The 17,978-nt window shown below is 36.2% G+C and overlaps 1 protein-coding gene across 10 annotated transcripts in view; it reads right to left on the bottom strand.

Annotated features, from left to right (window-relative positions):
* The window catches only part of unc-104 (kinesin family member unc-104), a 174,509-nt gene that overhangs the window by 23,272 nt on the left and 133,259 nt on the right, over positions 1 to 17,978 (bottom strand). For 6 of the 10 annotated variants that reach the window (XM_075313048.1, XM_075313052.1, XM_075313054.1 and 3 more), the window contains 8 exons: positions 17,287 to 17,948; positions 17,103 to 17,214; positions 16,675 to 17,032; positions 10,539 to 10,976; positions 2,819 to 3,074; positions 2,595 to 2,751; positions 2,352 to 2,529; positions 2,205 to 2,292 (listed from right to left, as the gene is read on the bottom strand). In XM_075313048.1, the coding sequence (XP_075169163.1) occupies positions 2,205 to 2,292; positions 2,352 to 2,529; positions 2,595 to 2,751; positions 2,819 to 3,074; positions 10,539 to 10,976; positions 16,675 to 17,032; positions 17,103 to 17,214; positions 17,287 to 17,948 (2,249 nt within the window). The remainder of the gene's footprint in view (positions 1 to 2,204; positions 2,293 to 2,351; positions 2,530 to 2,594; positions 2,752 to 2,818; positions 3,075 to 10,538; positions 10,977 to 16,674; positions 17,033 to 17,102; positions 17,215 to 17,286; positions 17,949 to 17,978) is intronic. The other 4 variants (XM_075313055.1, XM_075313056.1, XM_075313057.1 and 1 more) reach the window with 2 other exon arrangements.

Raw genomic sequence — 17,978 nt, 5'->3', positions numbered from 1 at the left:
ACCGTGGTGCAATGGTTAGCATGCCCGCCTTGCATACACAAGGTCGTGGGTTCGATTCCTGCTTCGACCGAACACCAAAAAGTTTTTCAGCGGTGGATTATCCCACCTCAGTAATGCTGGTGACATTTCTGAGGGTTTCTAAACTTCTCTAAGTGGTTTCACTGCAATGTGGAACGCCGTTCGGACTCGGCTATAAAAAGGAGGTCCCTTGTCATTGAGCTTAACATGGAATCGAGCAGCACTCGGTGATAAGAGAGAAGTTCACCAATATGGTATCACAATGGACTGAATAGTCTAAGTGAGCCTGATACACCTAACCTAACCTAACCTAACTACCGATTAAATGAAAGAAAATGTATAAGCACATGTAGCAGTTCTAGAAAAATTTAATGATAGCCTTTTGTACGTTGACCGAAGATGCCCTAACCAGAATAAAGAGGGATTGCAGCAGCGCCTAGTGTGATAAATGATTTAACTATCCAACACATCATTCCACTGAGTTCAGATCACCTCCTCATAGGAAAGTCAATTGAGACGGCTTTAGAGAATACCCCGATTGCCGATTCAGTACCGAGAGGAAGTTCAGGAACATGATCAACGTGGCTACCACTCGTTTCACACCTGTTGGTTGAATTATTCAGGTGAGGTAAATAGAAGCACAGACTAGAATTAGGGAATTGAATCTAGAGATTGGTGAGATAGTCAAAAACACAAGCAGAACACAATGCTTTCTGGTAGGGCTAAGTTGTCAACTGCAATTTTAAAAGCCTGCAATGAAAACTGAGGTCTGATCCGAAACAGAAGAACTTGCAGACGATCATGAAAAGCTAAGTATTACTATACTAAACCTGCTGATCCTATAAGCAGGTAACTGAATTGAGAGATTGGCGAGATAGTTAAAAATACAGGTGAGACTCATTGCTGGAGCACCCGAACGGATGCACAGAAGTTCCAATCAATAGGTTATTGAGAACCGCGGAAGACATAAAGATAAGAGAAGAGACTTTCGTCTCATCCGAAATTCCCGATGCAATCTACTCGGTAAAATCTTCTAAGGTGCTGGGCGTCGCCAAATCTAAACCCTTATGTTGTTATATCTGTAGCTCAATACCTCCCCAGTCTATTATTATCCTGTATTTACTCATGGATGCGAGTAAGAGAGAAACCCTTAACTCGCCAGTAGTCACTAATCCATCGGAACACCGAAAAGAACACCACTTTCACATTCAGTACTTTGTGGTACCACTGGCGGCGATTTTTTCCCTTATAATTACGTGGTGTCCGAGTCAATGTTAAACACATTTATAAGGGACATACTTATTATAGTCGAGTCCAAACGGCTTGTCACTCCATTTTTGAAACAAACATGGAAATCATTAGATGTGACATCATCAGTTCTGAGAGTAGGTAAATTGCCGCTGAAAAACGTTTTGGGTGCTGGTCGAATTGCCCTTGTAGGGCTAACTTTCCAATAGAAACCGCGAAACTGGCAGACGATCTCGTTAAACTTCACTAGTAGGGATGGTAGGCTTCAGGGAACTGAATCTAGTGATTGGGAAGACAGTCGAAAATGGGTAGAGCGCCAGTCAAAGATTCGAATAAGGTAAATCGTACAGGCCGGCATCCCTCGTTTCGCCAGCTGCCACGACACTTGATGTACTAATCCATCTGAACCTCACTTAGCTATTCAGTCCATTGCAATACCATAGATGGCGAATTTCTCCCTTATCAGTGAACGGTAATTCTATGTGAAGCTCCTTATTATTGTCGAGTTCGAAAGGCCCCAGCAAAAAATTGAGCACTATTTCAGCAGCATTGTGAGGGAGAGAGGCAGTACCAACTGCTTACAAAACAACCGAATCAACCGAAATTGGGTTTGAACCCACAAGATGGATTCCCCAAACACCAAAACCCACTAATATCTTTACATGTTATTACTCCACATAATATAAGAGGTCTCTACGAGTCGAAACCGTGACATTTGTCAAGCCACTTTTGTACAAGTGATTGCTAACACGTCTCTGTCGCCAGGATGGAAGTGTTGAATTCCTGTGCAGTAATTCAACACTTCCCTCAATCACGATTCATTCGACTATATTTGCCACAAAAACTTACATCTCCAGTTCCATTGAATAAGTATCCAATCATTTCGCGATCATCTCAAATATCTGCGTATGGAAAACAGTATCCTAGTTAATACTTACATTTTGGACATGATAGAAACCCAAACGATCACCAGCCGAATTCTTAACAGGTTCTGTTGAAAATGCCTCCTCATGGCGATGTAAGAAGCTAACGGAGAAAAATTATTAAATAAATCAAGAAAATTCTTAATAATTTATAGAAATTACTTGAATTGGCAGAATATGTCAGCATATTCAGCACCAATGCCTGTGGCCTGTAATACGGTAACGCGGAATGTAAACTCTTTGCCAACTTGTAAATGTTCACCAGGTTCATCTTGGGCCTCTTGGCATTCAGAAGCAGAATTGGAATCAATACCACGGCCAGAATCAACATCACCAAGTTCTAATGAAACAACAAAACATATATTGTTAAATTCCTATTTCTATTACAAATACGAAGCTAATCACCTTCCAATTTACTATCCAACACACTACCATTCTCAATATAACGTTGAACGTCATCCTTTTCATTTAGAGCACGATAACGTGGTTTAGCATCATCTTCATTGAATATCAAACGGGCCGATTGTTTAACACCATTATTGAAATCCAAAGACTCTTCATCCTGGAAAGATAAGAATTCGATTACTATGTGAATTGGATCCTCTTCATTTCCATTAGGTCCAACTTACCAAAACAGGTTGTACAGCTATACGCAAATAGCCCCTAACATCACCACGCTCATTAACAATGGCCACTTTGTGAACCAAGGGTACAGGATACAAAAGATTACTCAAGTAGACAAATGAACGTCCCACCATACGGAACCAAGGGAAACGATCATAGAATGGATCACCTCCGGTTAGAGATTCAACATTGTAATCGGGCGATGAAGGACTGAGTTCGGCTTCATTGTGATACATTTCACGCATTAGCTCCAAACGTTGTCTAAAAAGAAATTTATAGAAATTTGTTTTCATTGAATATTATCTGCAACTTCATTTATTGCGGGCAGTTACAAAAAATATTTATTTTGATTTTATAATTAAAAAGCAAATGTATTTGCAATTTATAAACAAAAAGCTTAGATTATATACACATATTTGTATGTTCTAGCTTATTTTATTAATTATAAAAGTGTTTTCTATTAAGTTAAGTGATCAGAGATGCGATAGAAATTATAAAATCCCAATATCAACAATAAGAGTTAGATTATATCTTCACTACTCTTCCTTAACAGGTTGGCTGATAAGTCCCCGCTCTGACACATAGATGGCGTCGCTAGTATTAAATTCATATTATTTTTATATAGTACCAACCTTCAAATGATTCGTGTCAAAATTTGACGTCTGTAAGTCAATTAGTTTGTGAGATAGAGCGTCTTTTGTGAAGCAACTTTTGTTATTGTGAAAAAAAAATGGAAAAAAGGAATTTCGTGTTTTGATAAAATACTGTTTTCTGAAGGGGAAAAATACGGTGGAAGCAAAAACTTGGCTGGATAATGAGTTTCCGGACTCTGCCCCAGGGAAATCAACAATAATTGATTGGTATGCAAAATTCAAGCGTGGTGAAATGAGCACGGAGGACGGTGACACCCGAAAGAGGTGGTTACCGACGAAAACATCAAAAAAAATCCACAAAATGATTTTGAATGACCGTAAAATGAAGTTGATCGAGATAGCAGAGGCCTTAAAGATATCAAAGGAACATGTTGGTCATATCATTCATCAATATTTGGATATGCGGAAGCTCTGTGCAAAATGGGTGCCGCGCGAGCTCACATTTGACCAAAAACAACAACATGTTGATGATTCTGAGCGGTGTTTGCAGCTGTTAACTCGTAATACACCCGAGTTTTTCCGTCGATATGTGACAATGGATGAAACATGGCTCCATCACTACACTCCTGAGTCCAATCGACAGTCGGCTGAGTGGACAGCGACCGGTGAACCGTCTCCGAAGCGTGGAAAGACTCAAAAGTCCGCTGGCAAAGTAATGGCCTCAGTTTTTTTGGAATGCGCATGGAATAATTTTTGTCGATTATCTTGAGAAGGGAAAAACCATCAACAGTGACTATTATATGGCGTTATTGGAGCGTTTGAAGGTCGAAATCGCGGCAAAACGGCCCCATATGAAGAAGAAAAAAGTGTTGTTCCACCAAGACAACGCACCGTGCCACAAGCCATTGAGAACGATGGCAACAATTCATGAATTGGGCTTCGAATTGCTTCCCCACCCACCGTATTCTCCACATCTGGAGAATCGCTCGACATATATGTATTAGAAGTTTAGGAAAATTAGAGTCATTTTTACAACTTTTGGACTAAGCAGTGGCGATTTTACAAGGAAAAAGTTGGTATTTTGACCATTTTTGTCGAAATCAGAAAAACATATATATGGGAGCTATATCTAAATCTGAACCGATATCAACCAAATTTGGCAAGCATAGCAACAATGCTAATTCTACACTCTGTGCAAAATTTCAACTAAATCGGAGTTAAAAATTGGCCTCTGTGGTCAAATGAGTGTAAATCGTGCGAAAGCTATATATGGGATATATATCTAAATCTGAACCGATTTCAACCAAATTTGACACGCATAGCTACAATGCTAATTCTACTCCCTATGCAAAATTTCAACTAAATCGGAGTTAAAAATTGGCCGCTGTGGTCATATGAGTGCAAATCGGGCGAAAGCTATATATGGGAGATATATCAAAATCTGAACTGATTTCAACCAAATTTGGCACGCATGGCTACAATGCTAATTCTACTCCCTGTGCAAAATTTCAACTAAATCGAAGTTAAAAATTGGCCTCTGTGGTCATATGAGTGTAAATCGGGCGAAAGCTATATATGGGAGATATATCCAAATCTGAACCGATTTCAACCAAATTTGGCACGCATAGTTACCATGCTAATTCTACTCCCTATGCAAAATTTCAACTAAATCGGAGCAAAAAATTGGCCTCTGTGGGCAAATGAGTGTAAATCGGGCGAAAGCTATATATGGGAGCTATATCCAAATCTGAACCGATTTGGCTGATATTTTGCAAGTTTTTCGAGACCCATAAAATATTCGGATGTACGGAATTTGAGGAAGATCGGTTGATATACACGCCAATTATGACCAGATCGGTGAAAAATATATATGGCAGCTATATCTAAATCTGACCCATTTTTTCCAAAATCAATAGGGATCGTCTTTGAGCCGAAACAGGGCCCTATACCAAATTTTAGGACAATCGGACTAAAACTGCGAGCTGTACTTTGCACATAAAAATACATCGACAGACAGACAGACGGACAAACAGACAGACAGACGGACACCGCTAAATCGACTCAGAATTTAATTCTAAGCCGATCCGTATACTAAAAGGTTGGTCTATGATTACTCCTTCTTGGCGTTACATACAAATGCACAAACTTATTATACCCTGTACCACAGTAGTGGTGAAGGGTATAAAAATGGTATCAAAAAATTGGAAGGTAGTTATAATCGTTGTATCGCTCTTGAAGGGAACTATGTTGAATAATAAAAACGAATTTTGACAAATAAAATGCGTTTTTCTTTGTTAGACCGTGGACTTATCTGTTACTGTTACTATCAATATTTTGTTATCTCTTCGTTGTCTTTAAAGACTTTATTTTTAAAGTTCAAAGAGTTTCATTTAAACCCTTTATATAAAATAAATATATAAAATATGAAATGTGGCAAAATAATAGAACTTGCAAATAATACTATATAATCCTCAAAGGCAAACACATTAAAATTTAAACCACAATCTGGAAAATATATTTAAAACATGCTTAAATTATGTTAAAAAAAACTTCGGTAAATCGCCAATTAAAAATGGTATAAAAAATCTATATTTTTTAAATACATCTTTGAATTGACTTTTGATCTCAATGGACGATTATAGAGATAAGGTTGTTGTTGTCGTCTATTTACGATATGGCTGAGCAGCTCCATAATGGATATATGCCCGGCCGAATAAATTTAATAGGATGTTGGGTTAGGTTAGGTTAGGTTAGATGGCAGCCTGATGTATCAGGCTCACTTAGACTATTCAGTCCATTGTAATACCACAGTGGTGTACTTCTCTCCCATCACTGAGTGCTGCCCGATTCCATGTTAAACTCAATGTCAAGGGACCTCCTTTTTATAGCCGAGTCCGAACAGCGTTCCACATTGCAGTGAAACCACTTAGAGAAGCTTTGTAACACTCAGAAATGTCACCAGCATTACTGAGGTGGGATAATCCACCGCTGAAAAACTTTTTGGTGTTCGGTCCAAGCAAGAATCGAACACACGACCTTGTATATGCAAGGCGGACATGCTAACTATTGCACCACGGTGGCTCCCATATTTGGTACATGTTATAGATCTTTAATACCTTTAAATTTCCAATTTCAGATGAATCGGATAAAAATTGCGAGCTCTAGAAGGCCAAGAAGTCTGTATAGCCTTCTACACTGAAATACTCTGAAAAAATATTGTCGTTAGGCCAAAGATTTCATGTCCTTAAAATACGAATGCGAATTTTGCTTAGCAAAGAAGACGCATTTCTCTGATATAAAGTTTATTTCCATGTCCAAAAGTCGACAAACTTTTCAATGAAGTCGTATGTTATTATCCTTATAATTAAATGATTCGACTTAAAATGAATATCTTTACATGAAAGAAAATTTTGTTTGACTAAGGTCAACTTGACTTTAATAATTCTGAAAAATTCTTCAAAATTAATGAAATTGTATTTAAATTTATTGCCGTCGGCATCTTGATTTCAAAACGAACAAGTATATGCGGCCGTAAGTTCGGCCAGGCCGAATCTTATGTACCTTGCGTAGAAACTTCTACGAAAGACTGTCATCCACAAATTTCAACTCACATGGTTGTTAAATATCATATACTACCACCACGTACCAAATTTCAACCACACTGAAAAAAATGTTGTCGTGAGGTCAAAGATTTCACGTCTTTAAAATACGAATACAAATTTTGTTTACCATAGAAGACGCATTTCTCTAAAATAAAGTTATTTTCATCTTGACTACAAAGCAAAAAATCGTTCAAATATAGGACATGTTTTTCAAAACTTTATTTTAAAGAAGTTTTTTTACTTCAAACATAGCATAATTTCTACTGGAAGTCGAGTCTTAGGTTAGGTTAGGTTAGGTTAGGTTATATGGCAGCCCGATGTATCAGGCTCACTTAGACTATTCAGTCCATTGTGATACCACAGTGGTGAAGTTCTCTCTTATCACTGAGTGCTGCCCGATTCCATGTTAAGCTCAATGACAAGGGACCTCCTTTTTATAGCCGAGTCCGAACGGCGTTCCACATTCCAGTGAAACCTCTTAAAGAAGCTTTGAAACCTTCAGAAATGTCACCAGCATTACTGAGGTGGGATAATCCACCGCTGAAAAACTTTTTGGTGTTCGGTCGTAGCAGGAATCGAACCCACGACCTTGTGTATGCAAGGCGGGCATGCTAACCATTGCACCACGTTTGGAAAATAAAGTTGCCGTTAACTCGTTTTTAAAGGACTTTGATAGCATATGAAGAAAAAAAGCTGAGAAAGCGAAAAATTAAAATTTGCTTCCTAGAAGCAAGTACACAAAACCTAAATTTAAAAGAGAATTGTGTCTTAAAAGTATCCTTACTTGTATTCTCCGCTTCTTTGGATCGGAATCAATACCAAATTTTTTACAGTAAAGACAAAATCTTTGGAACCGAGTATGCTTTTTTTTCAGTGCAGATCGGATGAATTTTGCTTCTCGAAAAGGCATCGGAGGTCAAATCTGGGGATCGTTTTATATGGGTGCTATATATAATTATGGACCGATAGGAACCAATTCCTGCATGGTTGTTGGATATCCAATACTAACATCACGTACCAAATTTCAATCGAATGTGAAGAATTTTGCTCTTCCAAAGAGCTCCGGAGATCAAATCTGGGGATCGGTTTATATGGGTTCTATATATAAGTATGGACCGAAATCGACCAATTTTTGCATGGGTGTTTGACACCATGTACCAAATTTCAGCCGGATCGGATGAAAATTGTTTCTCGTAGAGGCTCTTCAAGCCAAATCGAGGGATCGGTTTATATGGGGGCTATATATAATTATGGACCGATGTGGACCAATTTGTCCATGGTTGTTAGAGACCATATACTAACACCATGTACCAAATTTCAGCCGGATCGGGTGAAATTTGCTTCTCTTATAGGCTCCGCAAGCCAAATCGGGGAATCGGTTTATAAGGGACTATATATAATTATGGACCGATGTGAACCAATTTTTACACGGTGGTTAGAGACCATATACTAGGTTGTGGCAGCCCGATGTATCAGGCTCACTTAGACTATTCAGTCCATTGTGATACCACAGTGGTGAACTTCTCTCTTATCACTGAGTACTGCCCGATTCCATGTTAAGCTCAATGACAAGGGACCTCCTTTTTATAGCCGAGTCCAAACGGCGTTCCACATTCCAGTGAAACCACTTAGAGAAGCTTTGAAACCCTCAGAAATGTCACCAGCATTACTGAGGTGGGATAATCCACCGCTGAAAAACTTTTTGGTGTTCGGTCGTAGCAGGAATCGAACCTACGACCTTGTGTATGCAAGGCGGGCATACTAACCATTGCACCACGGTGGCTCCCGACCATATACTAACATCAGGTACCAAATTTCAGCCGGATCGGATGAAATTTGCTTCTCTTAGAGGCCTCGCAAGCCAAATCGGGGAATCGGTTTATATGGGGGCTATATATAATTATGGACCGATGTGAACCAATTTTTTCATGGTTGTTAGAGACCATATACTAACACCATATACCAAATTTCAGCCGGATCGGGTGAAATTTGCTTCTCTTAGAGGCTCCGCAAGCCAAATCGGGGAATCGGTTTATATGGGGGCTATATATAATTATGGACCGATGTGAACCAATTTTTGCATGGTTGTTAGAGACCATATACTAACACCATGTACCAAATTTCATTCGGATCGGGTGAAATTTGCTTCTCTTAGAGGCTCCGCAAGCCAAATTTGGGGGTCCGTTTATATGGGGGCTATACGTAAAAGTGGACCGATATGGCCCATTTGCAATACCATCCGACCTACATCAATAACAACTACTTGTGCCAAGTTTCAAGTCGATAGCTTGTTTCGTTCGGAAGTTAGCGTGATTTCAACAGACGGACGGACATGCTCAGATCGACTCAGAATTTCACCACGACCCAGAATATATATACTTTATGGTGTCTTAGAGCAATATTTCAATGTGTTACAAACGGAATGACAAAGTTAATCCCCTATCCTATGGTGGAGGGTATAAAAAGGAAGTGGAGTCTGAATTTGAAAATTTATATTGTCGTCAACACGTTTGTAAAGGACTTTGATAGCATATGAAGAAAAAACTTGAAATAACAAAAAATTAAAATTTGCTTCCTAGAATCAAGTACGCAACACCCAAATTTAAAAGAGAATTGTGTCTTAAAAGTAACCTTACTTGAATTCTCCGCTTCTTTGGCTCGGAATCAATACCAAAATCATTAGTGTAAAAACAAATCTTTGGAACGGGACACGCCTTTTTTGAAGTGCATGGACCGATATACACAGTTTTTGGCACACCTTTTGATGCACCTCTACATTTTGAATTTCATGTAAATCGAATAAAAATTGAGGTGTCTAGATTCGCAAGACCTAAATCGTTGGGGGCTATATAAAGACATGGACCTATTATATAGTATATCTTCGAACTTGACCAGCGTGTAGACAAAACACGAATTTGTGCCAAAATTCAGGACGATAGCGCCATTATTGAAGGATGTAGCATGATTACAACAGACCGACAGTCAGACATGGTTATATCGTTTTACAATTTTTTTCCCGATCAAAAATGTATATATACTTTATATAGCCGGAAATCGATATTTCGGTTACAAACCGACTGATAAACTTATTATACCTTCATTAGCCTATTATAGCGCTGAGTATAATTAATTGATCCAATTAAAAACTTAATTAATACAATTAACTGGTATGATTGATTTTAGTTCAATCAATTCAATCAATTTTTAAAATTAAAATTTTAATTAGAAAAATGTTGGTGATAAACAACAAAATTTTTTCCTTTCTGTAAATATTCAAGCAGAAATGTGCATCAACTTAATTAAAGATCAGGGATGGGAATGCAGGGAATTATAAATAAATATTCAAAGATTATTTGAAATTAATATGCATAACCAGAAATGCAAATAAAATTAATAAAAAACTATACATATTATATACAAAATAAATAATTATTTATATATAACTAGTTAGTTACTTAATTAGATACATATGTATGTAGATAATATACAGCATATAAGAATAAGTTTAGAAATGAAAAAAAGAGAGGAACCTCGAAAAAATGAAAGCCAACCTAGAAGGCATAAGATTTGCCAATGATAGACGGGATGGTGAATTGTTGTTGTTTGATTTCATTTGATTGGTTTTAGATGGTGATGCTTGTTGCTGCTGTTGTAATTGTTTCTGCTGTTGTTGTTGCTGTAGCAATTGCTGCTGATGCTGCTGTTGATGCTGTTTAACAACATTTCCCAAATAACCATTTAGGCCAAAATCTTGCAAACGATTGCAACATTCACTCGTTATACTGGCAACCGTTGATGATGTGGCCGTCGATGAATAAGGATGAGAAGGATCAGATGTGGTGGTATGGGGAATTGGGGGATGATAATTTTGTATGGCCGGACCATCAGTTATGGCTGAAGTATCGTAGAGCATCGATGATGGTGGTGATTCCACATTGTATATTTGTCTCATCATTTCCAAGCGATAACTAATTTTTTTTAGTGTGTGTATGTGTTGGTGGGTAATTTGGTCAAAATTAAGTATGTATGTGTTAGGGAGAGGTTAATTTGTATATAGGAGGGCAATTGTAATGAGTTTATTGGTTAGTTTAAGTAAATTAGAAAAAAATAATAAAATAGTTGTTTTACAATTAAAATAAACTTAGAAGTAGTAGATCAAACATAAAAGATGATGTATTATGGTTAATTATTCAATTAAATTAAGTATAAAAGAATAAAAATCGATACAAAGAGGAACATGAAAAGGTTTTTTTTTTGTATTAAGGATTGTGAATCGTGTTATGGTGGTTCAAGCGTGATTATTAAACTTTGTTACATATTATTTTTGTTATTAGGCTAGTGCGGATTATTATAGACCTCAATCTGTTTATACGACAACAAATTCGCTTTTTCATAAATCAAGAACAATATTAACATCATTGTTGAATCGTTGATGATAGTTATGGAACCTAACCTACCCAGCAAAAAAAAAGCGTCGCCAAAAAAGCCGTGCAAATGTACTTTTTGGATCCGGAAGTAATGCAAATTTGGCGCAGAAGCGATGAATTTAACATGGGATTGTCATAGGAGGGAATTTGCATCACTTCTTAAGGTGTCATCCGAATTCTGTATTTTGGATGTGAATTAAAAAATGTTGTGATATTTTGCTAAGTAAATAATTTATTTATTTTTTATGATTTTTTATGCATTCTACCGCTTGTCTGAAACATTTGACTTCAAAACTTTTAAAAAATTCGCAATTTTTCTAGAAAGAATATTTCATTTTTTTTCGACAAAATCTTAAAAATTTGTACCATTTTATTAATTCTTACTCTGTTTTTAACTTTTTTGAAACAAAAAAGTTAAAAATACCTACTAAAAATATGGAAAAGTCGAGTTATAAAAATTGAATTAAAAGAACTTCCTCTGTAGTTAAACTAAAGAACATCTTTGGAAGGACATTTTTGGAAGTGCTTTTAAAGTTGTGCGGTTAGAAGAACTTCCAAAAATTTTGCTGAGTAATTATGGAATACGACACAGCCGTGAGAATAATGAGGATCAAGGGATTTGGAAGTTCTTCCCAAGTTACTATTTTTAATGTACATCCAAACATGCTCTTCCGCTATTTTCTTATATCTTCATGATATAAGTAAACCTTTTTGTTTTACGCTATCAAGCAAAAAAAAAAATCATTATTTTAATGTTAATCCAATTATACCCTTCTAGAGATGGACTTCACATGAAGTTCTTTCATGAAGTTAATTCATTTTTCGTAATTATTTATTGCTTCTGATGCGATTTTCCATAACTTCCGGATCCAAATATTCCTTTTTCATGTGTGTGTTTTTTTGGCGGCAGTTTTTTTTAATAAAAAATACGATTTTTGCTCGTTAATGCGAACATAGTACCGGCAGTTAGGGAAAATTACTACCAATACCAAAGCTATTCACATTTCTGTCCCAAAAGACAGAAGTGCTGGCTTGGCTCATCTAAGCATCAGTTTTGTATTTCCCCTTAAATTACTTATACATTATGTTAGGTTAGGTTAGGTAGGTCTTAGCAGTTTATGTTTCTATTCTGTCCCTAGATAGGACAGAGAGTGTAATCGGTTGGTAGAATGGCCTTTGTTATCTATGATTCTTTGCGATGCATGCCCATGCAATCACTGCGATAATACCTCGAAAAAGCGCGCAATATTTCTGAATTAACAATTAATACTGAGCCTTTCAAGGGGGCCATTTATCGCTTACATGATCTACAAACCTACGACACTGCTAAAGCTACTGATATCATAAACATCGACAAAGATTCCATTGCTCAGATCTTAGGTAGTCTATACCGGCACTAGGAATATGGGCCTCATGAAAATTAGCCTCAAAATCTAAATGAAGTAGGATACCGAAAACTTATATTCTTTTGGGGCCATTTTTATGAAAATAAAAAATGAATGAGTGAAGCCCAAGTTATTTGTGCTTCGTTTTCATGTGGGGCATATTTTCGTTTTCTACACTGGAAAAAATATTTACGTGATACTAAAGATTACGCAAACTCAATTGAATAATGAAATTTTAATTAAAAGGAACTTTATAATATTTGCTTAAAAAAAATTTTTTTTTCATTAAATTTAGGACACACATTTTGAAAGTTTTGCGTCCCATCGTTAAAGTTGCATGTCTTTAAACTAAGGCAAATTTTCCTTAAAGTAAAGAAACACATTTTTGATTTAAAGAAATCGTCCTTAAATTAACTGAAATATTGTTTATTTAGATCTAAGATATATTTAGATTTAAGATAAAGACTAAGACTTATTTTGAGGATTTGAGGTTTGACGTTTTTTTGGAATTAAGAAAATATTTTTTACTTCGAAGTATCCGTCATAATTTGGATTTTTAAACTGGCATTTATTTTTACGTGAATAGCTTTATTAATATACTGGAAAAATAGAATGAGAACTGTATCCTAATTTTAATTTAATAGATTCTAGATTTAAAGCCAGATAGGTCGTAAAAAATGTCCTTGTTTTAAAGAACCCGCATCTTTGGCTCGGAATCAATACCAAATCCTTAAAGGAAGGTCAAAATCTTTAGATCCAAGTAAACTTGTTTTTGAGTGTACAATTTGAATATTTTCGGGGTTCAAACGCGATTGCATAGTGGTATAAGTGGCAGGACTTTGGCCGGGGCTTATGATGTTCTCCTCTGGACAGAGACCAAAATGGGCTAATCCGATTCCACACTGAAAAAAAAGCATGTACGGTTCCAAAGATTTTGTCTTTACTCAAAAAGTGTTGGTATTGGTTCCGAGCCAAAGAAGCGGAGAATACAAGAAGGGACACTTTTAAGACACAATTCTGTTTTAAATTTGGGTTTTGTGTACTTGCTTCTACGAAGTAAATTTTAATTTTTCGTTTTTTTCAGTCCTTTAAAAACGAGTTAACGACAACTTTATTTTCCAAATTCAGACTCGACTTTCTGTAGAAATTATGCTATGTTTCAATTAAAAAACGTCTTTAAAATAAAGTGTTGAAAAACATGTCCTTTATTTGAACGATTTTTTGCTTTGTAGCCAAAATGCAAAACACAACAAATTTAAAGACAATTTCATTAATTTTAAAGAATTTTTCTGAATTATGAAAGTCCTTATAAAGACCTTAGCCCAAACATTTTTTCTTTCATGTTATGATACTCATTTTTAAGTCAAATCACTTACATATAAGGACAATACGACTTCATTGAAAAGTTTATCGACTTTTGGACAAGGAAAATGACTTTATATTAGGGAAAGGCGTCTTCTATGCTAAGCAAAATTTGCATTCGTATTTGAAAGACTTTGACCTCACGATAATATTTTTTTCAGTGCAAACTGATAAAAGCTAGGATGTAGAACTTTCTTCTATGGACAGATTAAAAAGTCCAAAGAGTGTTAACACGATTCCAAAGTTATATAAGCGGCAAGGAGCCTTCGGCCGGGGTTTAAGACTCTCTCCCATGGTGGGCCATCGCTAATATAAACAGACTTATATGGATTTATTTTCCATAGAAATATAATTTGGACAAAATTTCTACAGAAATAAAATTTTGACAAAATTTTCTATAGAAATAAAATTTTAACAACATTTTCTATAGAAATAAAATTTTGACAAAATTTTCTTTAGAAATAAAATTTTGACAAAAATTACTATGCAAAATAAAAATACTATGCAAAATTTTGCAAAATAAGATTGTTTGTTTGGTAATTTTTTGGTAAAATATGTTATTCTCCAAAGTGTGGTAGATTATTTTTGGCTCGAGTGACAACCGTGCATGCAACACGTAATTTACTGGCGTAACATATTGTTATCGTATTCAGTAATGATATGTTCCCATTGACTCGTTTTCCAAAACATTTCACCGTTCATACCGAGTTGAGATGTTTTACTTTGGCAGTTGCCATGGAAACGCTAAATTCCTATTTACTCTAAAAACAAATATACGCACCGTTTATTCATATAAATATCGCGAAATTTTTTGTGGCATATTTTTAGGAAAAACTATTAAATTCATCATCCTTTTGTAGTTTACCAGCGAATCGGGTGGTAAATGGGGGGTGTTTAGCTCTCGATTACTGTTTTAAATAGGAAGTAAAACTGGTTTGTTCCGTCTTTCCCATTACTGAGTAAAACACAATACTCAATAATCGGCATCCGAAACCCTTACGTATCGGTAATTAAGTTGTAAGGGGTATCATTATGTTTTCGTTTACTTTGTCATGAAGATTGGGAAGTACTTGACTGCTTATGACACGTCAACGTAAAAGTAATACAGAAAATTGATTGGAAATGTGGAGTAGTTGCCTCGACAAAATCGGTAGGATGTAATCGATTTCGTAATGTCGTTTTTTACCACTGGGAGGCGTTTACATTATAAAATTGACGTGTTTTGGAGGAAAACTTGTGTTTTGAATTTGATTTTGTGTATGGGGAAAACGACTCGTTTTGAAATGCTTATAAAGGGAAAACATTTTTTTTTTTTTTTTTTTTTTTATTTATTTCATTTATATACAGTGTATTACAATATTCAAATATGTAATGCCTCAGCGCCCAGGGGCTTAAGAGAGGCTAAAAAAGAGCAAACCCCAAACATGCTTGGTGAGAACGTCGAATAACACATATTTCATTTTCCATCAGTTAGGGTTGATTTTCACACAGTAGTTTAAATCCAAAGTGACAACGAGCCCTAACGTTGCTATTCTTCAGTTACATTTTCTTGGTGCTCATACTCATTATGAAGCGTCGACTCACGCTTCATACCGCCGGCTAATCTGTGCTATCAAAAGCCTAGGCAAAAATACCGACCACCTGACTACAATAACCCATTTATTAGAACGTATAGTACCTGATACGGCGTCAATTAGTAAAACATTCTGTTTTCAACGTTTGTGTCCTTACAATCACATAGGCTCAATAAATGGGTTTTAGTGCATTGGTCCAATGGTAATGTGATTAAACTGTCTGTCAATATGATCTAGATGTTCTAGTTACAAACTATTATCTAATATAATCTATGACATTTTCGTCGAAGACTTCGTCAACAGGTACATTAAGAGATCGCAACCTATTAATGTCCCAATTCCTTTATATTCCGTCTCCAAACTTCGCCATAGGACACAAAATCATTTTTCGAGGTAACTAGTCTCACAATCATGATTATGGAAACAGATTATAATTAAAAAATGTCATTTATTTTATTTCTATATTGTATTCATTAAGTCCGTAGGAAAAAATCTTTTACTTGTATTTATTTCTCATTTATACTTCAATGATTCAATTAATGCTAAGTGCTAAATATTTTAGTAATTAAAACCAAAAAACAACCACCATGCACGTTCCATGTTAATTAATTTTCGTTAAAAGAATAAAAGAACGAAACTTAAAACTGAATATAAGCTCCAACGATTATCATCTAAATAAAAAAAATTATAAAGCCTTTGAGGTTATGAAGAAGACTTAAATGAAATTAGGAACAAACTTTTAAAACAGATAGAACTCTTTGCCGTTTGCTAAACAATGAAATGTGTGAAGAAAGAAAAAAACTCAAACTAGGAAAACAAAATCTCTTCAGAAAACGAGAACAAATATCTGAAGAGTAGAGAAGAGTGGAGAGGGAGCGAAAAATAAAACAAAGACGAAAAGGGGAACTTTCCACTTACCGTAATTTCTCCAAAGACCAATAATGAGTGGCACCATTTTTGGTGTCGGTAACTTCAACGGCCACCAAGGTCTTAGACACAGGTGGTGTACCAAATTCATCTTCGGCTTGTAATGGAGAAGCTGAAGAAGCCAATTCTGGGGGCAAGGGTGAATAGAGAGTGTCTGTGAGTAGGGTGAATTGGAATTGAACTTTCTTTTTCAATTCCACCGAAATGGCATTGGCCTCCTTGAGGAATATGGCATTGCCCCATAAATCATCGCGTAGAGAAGTGAATTGATGATAACGCCATTTGCGGAAAGCCCAGGCAGCCAAGCCGGCCTCACGGGCACTCCAACATGATTCGTAAGCTGGATTAGCTAAAAGAGAAAGCAAGGTTTTAGAATTTCATATCCCAAATTAAATTTTAGTTGCAAATATGTTACTTACAATAGACCTCCTCATCTTGTAGATCTTCGGGAGTGTAACTGCTATACATGGACATGGTCATGGATTGTTCTTCAACCTGTTTTTGCAAAGCATCAATACGGGCCTCATAGGACTAATTTTGGAAACACAAAGAAGGACAATTGAGTTAATACCATTCCATTTTTTTCAGCTTCTCTTCACTTACTTTACGCTGTTCTTCGAATTCCTGATCGGCTTGTAGCTTCTCACGTTTATATTGTTCTTCCAGAACATCCAAACGTTTCTTCATCTCGGCCTTTAAATCTATACCCTGTTTTTCGAGCAATTCGCATTGAGCGAAATTCCAATCAACTTCCTGTGTATCACATTTCTCATTTTCATTTTCAGAATTCTCCACAATTTTCTCACGTATCTCACGAGCCTGATCGGGATTGGTAAAACGGAATACATGATTTTTACCCAAAATAACACGTGAACCAGTACGCAACACTTCGGGTTCCATCAATTGGCGACCATTCAAATAAACCAAAGCATCTTTGTGTGGTATAAGGGTCACTTGATTATTACGATTCTCAAATGTACAATGCTCTTTTAAGATGTGCGAGCCGGAGAGTTGTATATCCTGTGGTACATTAGCTTCGTGGGTACCCAAACGTGTTATGCCATCTTTGATGTAATACAAAAGGCATTCCGACAAATTGGGATCCTCATTGAGATTCACCAAATGTGGAGTCTTTTTGGGGGAGAAAACACCCACTGTAATGCCATCCTCTTTAACAGCAACTCCCATTTCGGCAAAGACAGCCTCACGCTGTAAACGAATTTCTTCGGTACGCTTAAGTTTCTCCTCCCAGGTTTCATTGAGCTCTGAAAGAAATTTAATGAAGAGAATGATGT

The sequence above is a fragment of the Haematobia irritans genome, chromosome 5 (assembly GCF_050003625.1).
Source record: "Haematobia irritans isolate KBUSLIRL chromosome 5, ASM5000362v1, whole genome shotgun sequence".
Taxonomy (NCBI): Eukaryota; Metazoa; Arthropoda; class Insecta; order Diptera; family Muscidae; genus Haematobia; species Haematobia irritans.
This window is presented reverse-complemented; position numbering and strand designations above follow the sequence as displayed.